At 40.3% G+C, this 10,229-nt stretch overlaps 1 protein-coding gene across 1 annotated transcript; it reads left to right on the forward strand.

Annotated features, from left to right (window-relative positions):
• The first annotated feature begins 967 nt into the window (after positions 1-967).
• Positions 968-8,726, forward strand: LOC131216998 (chorismate mutase 2). Its single transcript, XM_058211667.1, has 6 exons — positions 968-1,114; positions 1,772-1,991; positions 6,403-6,486; positions 6,565-6,708; positions 6,792-6,884; positions 8,123-8,726. Exons 1-6 carry the CDS (start codon positions 1,038-1,040, stop codon positions 8,351-8,353), a joined length of 849 nt encoding a protein of 282 aa, XP_058067650.1. The 5' UTR covers positions 968-1,037; the 3' UTR covers positions 8,354-8,726.
• The last annotated feature ends 1,503 nt before the right edge of the window (positions 8,727-10,229 follow it).

Below are 10,229 nucleotides of genomic sequence, written 5' to 3' on the forward strand. Positions count from 1 at the left end.
GGGCCTCTACATAAACATATCCATAGTCCAACAATCAGGTCATTCCGGTTAGCAGGTCGACTATCCTGTCTGAGTAAATTAGAGAATTACAAACAAAATCCAACGGTTCGAATTTCATGTAAAGCCGACCAACCGCCCCAATCCCTAACACGTGTTTCAAGCGCCTCTCCAATCTCTCCTCGCAGTGTCGGAAATCCGACGTACGAGGTATTAATTACACAATACAGGGCGGAATATTTTCAAAATATCAACCGACGTTTAATTTTCTAAAAGTCGAGCCTATGGTTAACTGATCCAAACCGTTAATGTTATAGACCCCACTATGGATATGCAAATAAAATATAAATTTACAATGATGATTTATCCTAACAATTCGATAAATGGCCCACTAAAAAAATAATATAACGGTTCACATTCAACCAAGAAAAAGGAAATAATATATAACTACGGTATTCTAATCTAGCTTATTTTTAGTACATGATCTATCCATGGAGGGAAAGATCAATCCAATGGTTAGGATCACTTAGAAATGAGGCCCACTAATAAAAGCTGAAAATCCGAAGGCAACCGTACAAACTCTACTCGCGAAATCAACTCACCAAACCCACACGCGAACTCCACGCTTCCGCGCCTTCCGCCAAAATGAACGGTCGGAGCTTTTATTTGATACTCTGATACCGTACGGTGGTCAATACGCATGCACCAAGAATCAAACACGTGGAAAATATTAAATTAAATTAAACCGTACAAATCATGGAAACCATTGTAACGAAGCCATAATCCCAAAATCAGATTGGATGGATAATTCCAACCTCTGATTCTTGGGACACCATTCGTTGAAGTAGAACCATTGGATGTCTTTCTTTATAACCGTCCAACATTTGCCCGCTAACCCGATAGCCTGATGTGTATAGTTTCATTTGAATTACTTGCGTCCTACGTATGACATTTTAAAGTAATTTCTAAGGCCTGCGTATCACGCATCACACCTCACACGCGGCCAGAGTATCAAAGCTTTTCTCATGTATTATATATAGATGCATGCCTCCGCATTGAAGTCTCCAAAACGCTCTGCAATGGCTTCTGCATTTCCGGAAGAGTCTGCAAATGGAAGGTCTCTCTCTCTCTCTCTCTCTCTCTCTCTCTCTCTCTCTCTCTCTAACTGCCGTTACCGTCAGGTAACGGTAACGGCAATTATGAAACGGAATAGATAGCGGGAAGATATTGAGAGGCGGTAACGTCGGGCTCATCGCCAAGAGTCCTATGATGTTTCGCCACTATTTTGAAAATGGTGGTGAGTCATCTTCCTTACACGTAGCACACGTGTAGTGCTATCCAGACCATTCAAATTGTGGGGCGTATCTTGGATGGACCGTGTGTCTGAAATAACGCTGTCCAAGAAATCTAACCATCGTATTGATGACTAGAAAATGAACGGCTGCAAAAATCAGATGGTTACTATATCTTCTGCGTATTTTTGGGTTATGCTCTATCCATGATTTGTGTGTCGATTTGGACAGTCTGGATCACCGTTCAACTGCCTCATCCGTACGGTAGAAGAATCACCACCGTTTTTTTAAATGGTGCTAAACTATCGCAGGAATCTGGCGTTTGAAAATAACGCCTTGTAATCCATGACGTAACGCCATTACATACTATTTGGAAGGAGCGACTGATTCCGTTATAACGGCTCTCTCTCTCTCTCTCTCTCTCTCTCTCTCTCTTGCCGATTTCCTTTCTGGGTTTTCATTGCCATGCTCTGTAATTACAGATTGCAAAACGGAAGCTCTGTTTGTGGGAAAACCTTCACTCTCGAATCGATCAGAGAGTGTCTGATCAGACAGGAAGACACCATCGTCTTCAATCTCATCGAGAGAGCGAAATACCCTCGAAACTCCTCTGTCTATGACGAATCCTCATCGAGAGTTCCGGGTTTTGAAGGATCCTTGCTGCATTTCTTCGTGAAAGAAACAGAGATTGTTCATGCAAAGGTGAGTTTTTCTTGGATTTTTGCATTGGTTTTGGATTTTATGATTGAATTGTTGTTTTTCGGATTGCATTTTGTTGTGTGATTGGTGCGTTGAATCAAGGGTCGTTGTTGGTTTTTCAGAATTCGGTTTCTATTTTGTTTCAATTTGTGAATTGGGTTTTTTCGAATTTTGATTTTTAACTATGCTGATTTGAATTTAGGTTTGTGACTTTTTTCAACTTTTCTAAAATTTCAATAGATGTGATTTTTTTATTTTTTATTTTAAGTAATTTTAATTAATTTGTGTGGGAATGTAGTTTTCTTGTTGTGTTCTTGTATTGCTTTGAAGGCTTGTATTTCATATCTTTTAGGATTAGGTTTTTGCAGTGATTAGCTTAGTACTAGGAGTTATAATTGCCCATGTTGTAATTCCATGTCACTAGCATGTGTTGCCCCATTGGGCCCACATGTAAAGATAGTCCAACGATCGGCACCGTCCATATTTTGGGTACTTCCTTTGATGGGCCATAACAGAAGACTTGCACAGTATCGATGATTCTTTTAGGTGTAGGCTTTGTAGTGATTAGGAGTTCGCTTTGCGTATGTCGCAATTCAGTGTCATTAGCATGTATTGCCCATTGGGGCCCACATTTAAAGATAGCCCAATGATCAGTACCTTCCATGTTATCACTGCTACTTTTGATGGGCCACAATAACAAACCTTACACTGAATTGATCACACTTTTAGGCATAGACCTCACAGAGATTAGTTAGGACTTGGAGTTCATTTTCCATGTTGCAACTCAGTGTCACTTGCATGTGTTGCCTGATTGGGACCCATCTGTAAAGATAGTCGTATGATCAGCACTGTCCATTATTTTGGGGACTTCCTTTGACAGGCTAGAACAAGAAACTTACATTGAATTGATCGCACCTTTATGTGTAGGCATCACAGTGATTAGTTAGGACTAGGAGTTCGTTTCACCTATGTCGCAACTCCGTGTCAACCCCATTGGGAAGCCACATGTGAAGATAGTCTGCTTATCAGCACTGCCCATGTTGGGTACTTTGATGGGCCACAACAACAAAAAACACTTCACCAGATGGATGATTCTGGTTATCCTTATGTATAGCTGAATGTTGTAAAGAAAATTTTCAATGGCTTGCCACAAATCGATGGTCAGGATCATTCTTTCAAGGCGGTCATTGGACAACAGGCCATTCATGATATCACCCAGAGGATGCCTTTTTTGAGCACGGGCAATATTTAACATGGGCCCCATGGGGTAATGCGTGCTGCTCATTTGGAGTCGAGGCATTGACAAAAAGAACATGTTATTTAGAAGTTGGTAGTGAACAATATCTCCCTTGAATGAGGTGTAAGTTCCAATGATTATGAATTTCATGTGCTTAACACAAGTGATCTATGAATTGTTGTGATCTTAACAGTATGTAGCTTTTAGGAAAATAATGTCCTAATGCTACCATGACATTGTACATGTGATACGCTTGTTTAGTGATCAAGATTTAAGACTATTATCCAAAAGGCCATCACTTGTATGGGTTGTGGCCCTAAAATCATGGTTAATGGATGATCCTAACCATCCGATCTTTGTGGGTTTGTCAGAGGGGGAAACTGAAAATATTCTTATAGAGATGACGTATATGATACCTATAACTGATCTTTTGTCGATTCTTTTTTTTCTTTTTCTTTTTTTGAAGATTATCTTTCATCCATTCAATGTTGAAAATGTTAGAGTTTGTCCAAGGGAGGGAATTTTAAATATTCTAATAGACATGGCGTAAGTGATACCTATATCCTAAAAAGTTTTATTCATTTTCAAAGGAAGAAGAAGTAGAAAAAACTTAGGAATCCATGGGAAATGGAAATTTCACCTTACTTGTGAGGTGAATTTTCTTTCATTTGGCTGGAGGCAATATTAACTCACAGCATTTCAGTTAACTTTCCCATATAAAATCCCCCAGTGTTCTTTATTTCAGGAGTTGAAGATTGTCCATGGAGAAGAATGTGTGAATATAGGATATATTTCTGGCTTGAAGGTGAAAGGAAATAATATATGTTCCTTTTATTGGAACTATAAGATTTAGATGATTACAGGATGTTGCCATGTGGCTTTGCAAGCCCCACATTCTTAAGGGGGAAAAAAAGGTTATTTCCCTTTCTCCACACACAAAGCCTTCATCTTCATACCATTTTTGCACTTTCTTAGGCTTTTCTTGGTTTAGTTTGCGATTTTCAGGATTTTTTCCCTTGGTAGAATCTCCAAATAATAATAATAGATAATCATAATGATAATAATAATAATAATGAGATCATAGCCGTGCCTAAATGAAAGATTTCTTTTCTTGATGCAAACAAAAGAGGTCAGTTTCATGATTTTTGGAAATTCTACTAAGGCTAGAAATTGCATAAAATTTCCAAAATCACAAAAGATTTTTCTCCACTTTCTCAAATGGTAATGGGGCAAATGCAGCCTTTTAGATTCCCTCGAGGCAGACAAAATTGGCTGTTGTTTCACTGAAATAATTTTTGGTTCAAAATGTTGAGGGGATAACTTATTTATTTCCATTTAGTGAAACTGCACATTATCTCCGGGCATATTTCTTTTTGGTTCTCAAGAATATAAAAAATCAAGCTTTTAGTTTGTATAAGGGAAAGATAAGTTGTTGGGCATTGCTACCGAAACTTGGTTATTGTAAAGTTATAACTGCCAGCCACGATCAGAAGATGATAAGAAGCAAGCTCTGTTGCTTGTGGAATTATTATTGGTTAAAAAGTATAAGGCGGGCCCCACTTCACTCCAGTAACCTCCTAGGAAGCCAAAGCAAGTGGGTCCCTGCCACTTGTCTGATTTGGATAGATTATGCTCATTTTGACCAATAAAGTTATTTCTACTTGGATAAAACTCTGTTAATCATCACAGATAATCTGTTTTTCATAAAAGTCTAGCTTGTCGACTTCTTAGCTGTTCAGCTAAACCACATCTCTATTGGTCTCTATCAAAGATTTTAAAACTTGAAAACTCGATTTTACCCAAAGGTTTTTTGAGTCAAGTAACTCCATGGAGTTCTTCTAGAGTTTTCTTGGCAATATTTAATATATAAAATTTTGTAATATCTTGCCGAATTAAATTGGTTTTTTTCATCTAGTTTTTTTTTTTTTTTACTTTCCAAATGATGGCTTCAAGTGATGTGAGAGGTCGGGATCATTGGTTTGAAAAGGCTTAAGCCGCAAGGTGAAAAGGCTTATCCCTTGCCTTGAGGTTAAACAAGATTGCTTCAACACTAAATGTGAAAAAGGCTTACTCATTAGGCTTGAACATCAGACTGTTCATTGAAGTGAGCAGCTCAGCATCTCTCGCAGCTCAAACTACTGAAAGGAAATGGAAAGAAAGCCTTGGCGCTTAAACTGGAAGAGGCTTCTTTTCTTTCCGAACGCTTTTGGCCCTCTTAGGCTCTAACTGAAATGTACATTTGAATGCGTGTGGTGGGGGATTTAAAGGAAGAAAGGCCAATCCCCTTTTTGATAGTGGGCAGCTGATGATGATTTTTAAAGATTTATCTCCATTTGGCTGCTTAAGATTGGCCTCTGGCACTGACCAATGTGACTTTTGCTCTTTATGTGATTCGTCCATGAGTCTTCTGATTCTTGAATTTTACTGTCATAATGGGTATTTTGCAGTCAATGTTCAGTTAAGTTACACACACACACACACACACACACACACATATATAATAGTCACAATTAAATGAGTCACCAGACCAATTGATACAGGACCAAAACTGAACGATATGGGGCTGAGACCGTTGAGTCGGGGTGAATCTTTCTAGTTTTGGTCCCCAGACAAGTCACACTCTGAAATGACTATCTGTTTGCATATTCCTCGACGGTTTGCTTGTTATCGATGATTGTTGTTCCAAGCTTAACAGTGCATTCTCCATGGACAAAGATTTAGTTCATGCATCATTTGCAATTCACCAATTTATCAATGAAACTCACCTTGAGGACTGCTACTTCCAAAAGTGTGCAAGATCTGAGCCAATCATCAGGTGGGCCCCATGGCAAATGTCCCTAGCCCAAAAACCAGTGTTGTTCACTCACCCTGCAAGGCCACACATGTATGTTGGATGTTGATCATTAGTTAACAATTTCTCAACCACCCATTTTTAGTCTGCGTGATGAGTGGATAAGCCTGATTTTTGGGCTATAGGGCATGTCCAGCGTGGGGTCCATCTGATGAACAGGTCAACAGTTCTCCACACATGTGCCCAGTTGGTGTGTGTGGGGCACTTGTCTTGGGCATTTGGAGATGCACACGAGGAGAATTCCAAGACTTGTGTCTGTTAAACAAAGATGGTGTCTTCTAAGTTCGGAAGAATTCTAGACATCTAATCTGAAAAACTTTTTACAGGTTGGTAGGTATGAAAACCCAGAGGAGTGTCCGTTCTTCCCTGATGATTTACCGTCCCCATTGGCTCCTCTCGACCACGCACAGGTAACTTTCCGCTGCATTCAGCTAAAACTTTCCCCACGCCCCCCTATCCGAATCTCATTAGGTGCGAGTCCATCACAGGTGTTGTATCCTAAAGCTGCATCTATCAACATAAATAAGACCATATGGAATATGTACATCAACGAGCTGCTGCCGCTATTCACGGCCGAGGGTGATGACGGCAACTATGCGTCAACGGCAACGTGTGATCTCGCATGTTTGCAGGTAAGGATCGGTTGAATTCATCTTAGGGGCAGTGCTGATTATATGTGCTAGTTACACAAATGAGACGATTTTGGTATTTGCAGGCTATCTCTAGAAGGATTCATTATGGAATGTATGTTGCCGAAATCAAATTCAGAGACTGCCCGCAGGAGTATGAGCCTGCTGTCCGTGCTCAGGTCTGCACTTCTTTTCTAGTTTGTGTTTTTTGAAGTAAAATGAAAAGTTTGAAATTCAGTCTCGACTCCTATATTAGCTTTTCACCATTTGGAAAATGGGGGTTGCTCTTCACACGTGCACATGCAGAGCTGTGCAGCAGTCCAGACTGTCCAAGTTGCTGACCCAACTGTACATAGAGCATAATTGAAAATTTGCGCTGAGAAGATAATATTAACCATCTGACTTTTCCCTTCAAATTTGGATCACTCACGATTGTTGTTGAATGATCCATTTGTTACTCACTAATTGTATGGTTAGGATTGCTTGATCAGTGTGAATTTTAGATGTATGCTTCATTCATTGGATTACGTATATGCTCCATCCACAATGGGACTCCAGAATTTGGATGGTCTGGATAGCTGCACCTAAGCACCACTTGTGAGAATGATGAGTTGTCACCATTTTTAAATGGTGCAAAATAAAATGCTATCTGACCCTTGGAAGATGGTATGGATGTTGATAAACAACTGGTTAGATGGTTTTTATTTCTACATTAAGCGGTCTTCTATGCTCTGTGTTGGTTCTTTTTTATGTGGAATGATCAGGAAGTATGGTGCAAATGAATTGTATTGGACACCTTGAGAATCCGATCATTGGTCTGAACTGTCCATCTGGTAACTCTAACCATCCAATGGCTGGCCATTTTGCCATCTCTTTTCAAGTAATGAATTTGTTTTTAAGAACATCACATCAAACTGTTTAACGGGGCTCATCGGATGGATGGTCCAGGTTGATGATTGGACGTTTTTTTTTTTCAATGATATTTTTTGGCCTGTTGGTTGGATGGTTAGGATTATCCAGTCAGTGTATTTTGCCATCTCTTTTCAAGTAATGAATTTGTTTTTAAGAACATCACATCAAACTCTTTAACAGGGCTCATCGGATGGATGGTCCAGGTTGATGATTGGACGTTGTTTTGTTTTCTTTTTCAATGATATTTTTTGGGCTGTTGGTTGGGTGGTTAGGATTATCCAGTCAGTGTATTTTGGCAATGAATACGCAAAGATTGGGACAGTGAATCAATGGTCCATAAAGTTGATTGAACTGTCAATGAATCTCATACAACTGGTGTGCCCCACATAACAATTCACATGAACTGCACTGGTTCATTGCCATTCCAACTTCTCTGCAATAAAGCAATTTTATGTTTGGAGCCGATCATGACCATCCACCTCTTTTGCTCTCTTATTTATTTCAGAACAGGGATGCTCTGATGAAAATGTTGACATTTGAGAAGGTGGAAGAAATGGTGAAGAGAAGGGTGGAGAAGAAGGCGAAGGTGTTTGGGCAGGAAGTGAGCCTCGATGACAAAGCCGATAAGGCCAAGTGCAAGATCGAACCATCGGTGGTGGCCCGCCTATATGATCAATGGATGATGCCATTCACGAAGCTTGTTGAGGTTGACTACCTTCTTCGGCGTCTCGATTGAAAATCCATCCCCCCTTTCTTGGGATGATGGATTTGGACAGCTATATTGCTTTGGTGGAGTCCACCACGCATGTGTGAATTGCATTATAGTTTAGTGGAAATGTGTTGTAACTAGAGATCTTTCAGTAGTATAAATGAGTGGTTGATTCAATTCAATAGGTTGGTCCAACCAATAGGCTTCTAAAAAGAAGAAAACAACAATTTGCACCTGTTTGAAGTTGGTCCAAATGTTCTGTGGCTAGGACTTTCCTGTCTTAGGTATTTTCTGTCTGTAGAGTGTGTGGACCATCCATGTTGCAGCCCATCTCTGAGTGTAATTTTGTTGTATGAAACCATGGTTGGGAAACCCAAAATTCGACTCAGCTTGAAAAGCAGTGGAGTTGGGCAAACTTTGTAGTATTTAATATCTAATCTTGTGGATCTGAGTCTAAATGTCTAATGAAGTCCAAGTTGAGTCAACCAGTCAACTAAGTCTTTATCAAGCCTTGACCTGAGTGATGACCAAACTGAGTTTTTTTTTTTTTTTTTTTTTTTTTTTTTAATTTCTATTTCCCCCGATGAAGTATGATTGAGTCCAGTTGAGTCAGAATTTTTAGGTTTTCAAAAAGTAAGGATGAACATATTCTGGGTTTTCAAACATAAGTATTTGGGTGATCTGGGTTTCATCCCAATTCAATTGTGGATGGAAATCAGTAGTTTCTACACAGCAACCTGGATGTGCAAATAACAATTTGAATGAAAATGGATGATATTATGAAATGTAGCAAGTACAGTATATTCATCTAATCTTTGCGCAAGGGATTCCTCATTGAAGATGAGGTATGGCACAACGTGTTACAGGCAAGGTTTTAGGTATTGTCTTGCCCGTAAGCGATACCAGTGTGTTGGTATCACCCCATAAATGTACTAGTATAGCCTGATACAGCTTATCAACTGATATAGGCCTGAAACAACCTAATATAGTGGCAATATGGGCTATCTCAGCAGTGAAAGATGTACACTGAAGTGACGAGTGAAACTGACTCTCCTTCAGTCGATTGATGCACTGTTGATTGAATTGTGGTCCTAGCCGAACGAACATTAATCTCTCTCTCTCTCTCTCTCTCTCTCTCTCTCTCTCTCTCTCTCTCTAGGTTGATCCACCAATGGAATCCAATTTGGCCCAAAACCTCCAAGTTCAATTTGTGGGGCCCACTTGATTGGATCAGCCTGATTTTGCAGTCATCCTGCCATCCTGGTGGAGCACATACCTGTTGAGCATCGCATGCACACACCATATTGGGGCCCACACCACGTTTGGAGCTTTTGGATGGTTGTCCATGGCTCCCTACGGTGCAGCCCATCGGATCTACCTATTAGACAGGTTGGACGTTCGGATTTTCAAACCAAGGAGACGTGTGAGTTCCATGGGTCCGAATCACCAAATAACAACCCTACATGTGAGGAATCGGGGCACTCGTCATTTGGTGGGAGACAAGTGACTAAGCATTTAAATAGTGGTTCCAAAGCTGAGTCACCTGGGGCCCAAAACCGTTACCACTAGCCCCCACTCGTCTGTTTCAGGGCCCGTAGCTGGGGAAACGGATTGCGTTAAACAACCTGTTACACACTTTGCCGTGTAACTCTACTCGAAACTATGCAGGGTCTACAGTGCAGTGGAGATCCCCAACACAGGTGGGGCTCACCACAAGAAAGTGAAGATTGAATGCTTTTTACACGTTTTGGTTCAGGCTTGATATTTGTGGTTTCCCTTCATCAATTCATCCCGATGGGAAATCACCTTTAATGGATGGTGGATCGGATGGCATATACATATTACAGCAGGCACCTTATGAATGAATCACAAGGGGGCATATACACATTACTGCAGGCCTCAG

Source organism: Magnolia sinica, chromosome 10, assembly GCF_029962835.1.
Source record: "Magnolia sinica isolate HGM2019 chromosome 10, MsV1, whole genome shotgun sequence".
Taxonomy (NCBI): Eukaryota; Viridiplantae; Streptophyta; class Magnoliopsida; order Magnoliales; family Magnoliaceae; genus Magnolia; species Magnolia sinica.

What these genes read in the sequence shown, in the direction of transcription:
- LOC131216998 (XM_058211667.1), top strand. Translation starts at nt 1,038, where the DNA reads ATGCATGCCTCCGCATTGAAGTCTCCAAAACGCTCTGCAATGGCTTCT. An exon ending in GAAGAGTCTGCAAATGGAAG is followed by an intron (nt 1,115 to 1,771) that starts GTCTCTCTCTCT and finishes CTGTAATTACAG; the next exon opens with ATTGCAAAACGGAAGCTCTG. An exon ending in GTGATCTCGCATGTTTGCAG is followed by an intron (nt 6,709 to 6,791) that starts GTAAGGATCGGT and finishes TGGTATTTGCAG; the next exon opens with GCTATCTCTAGAAGGATTCA.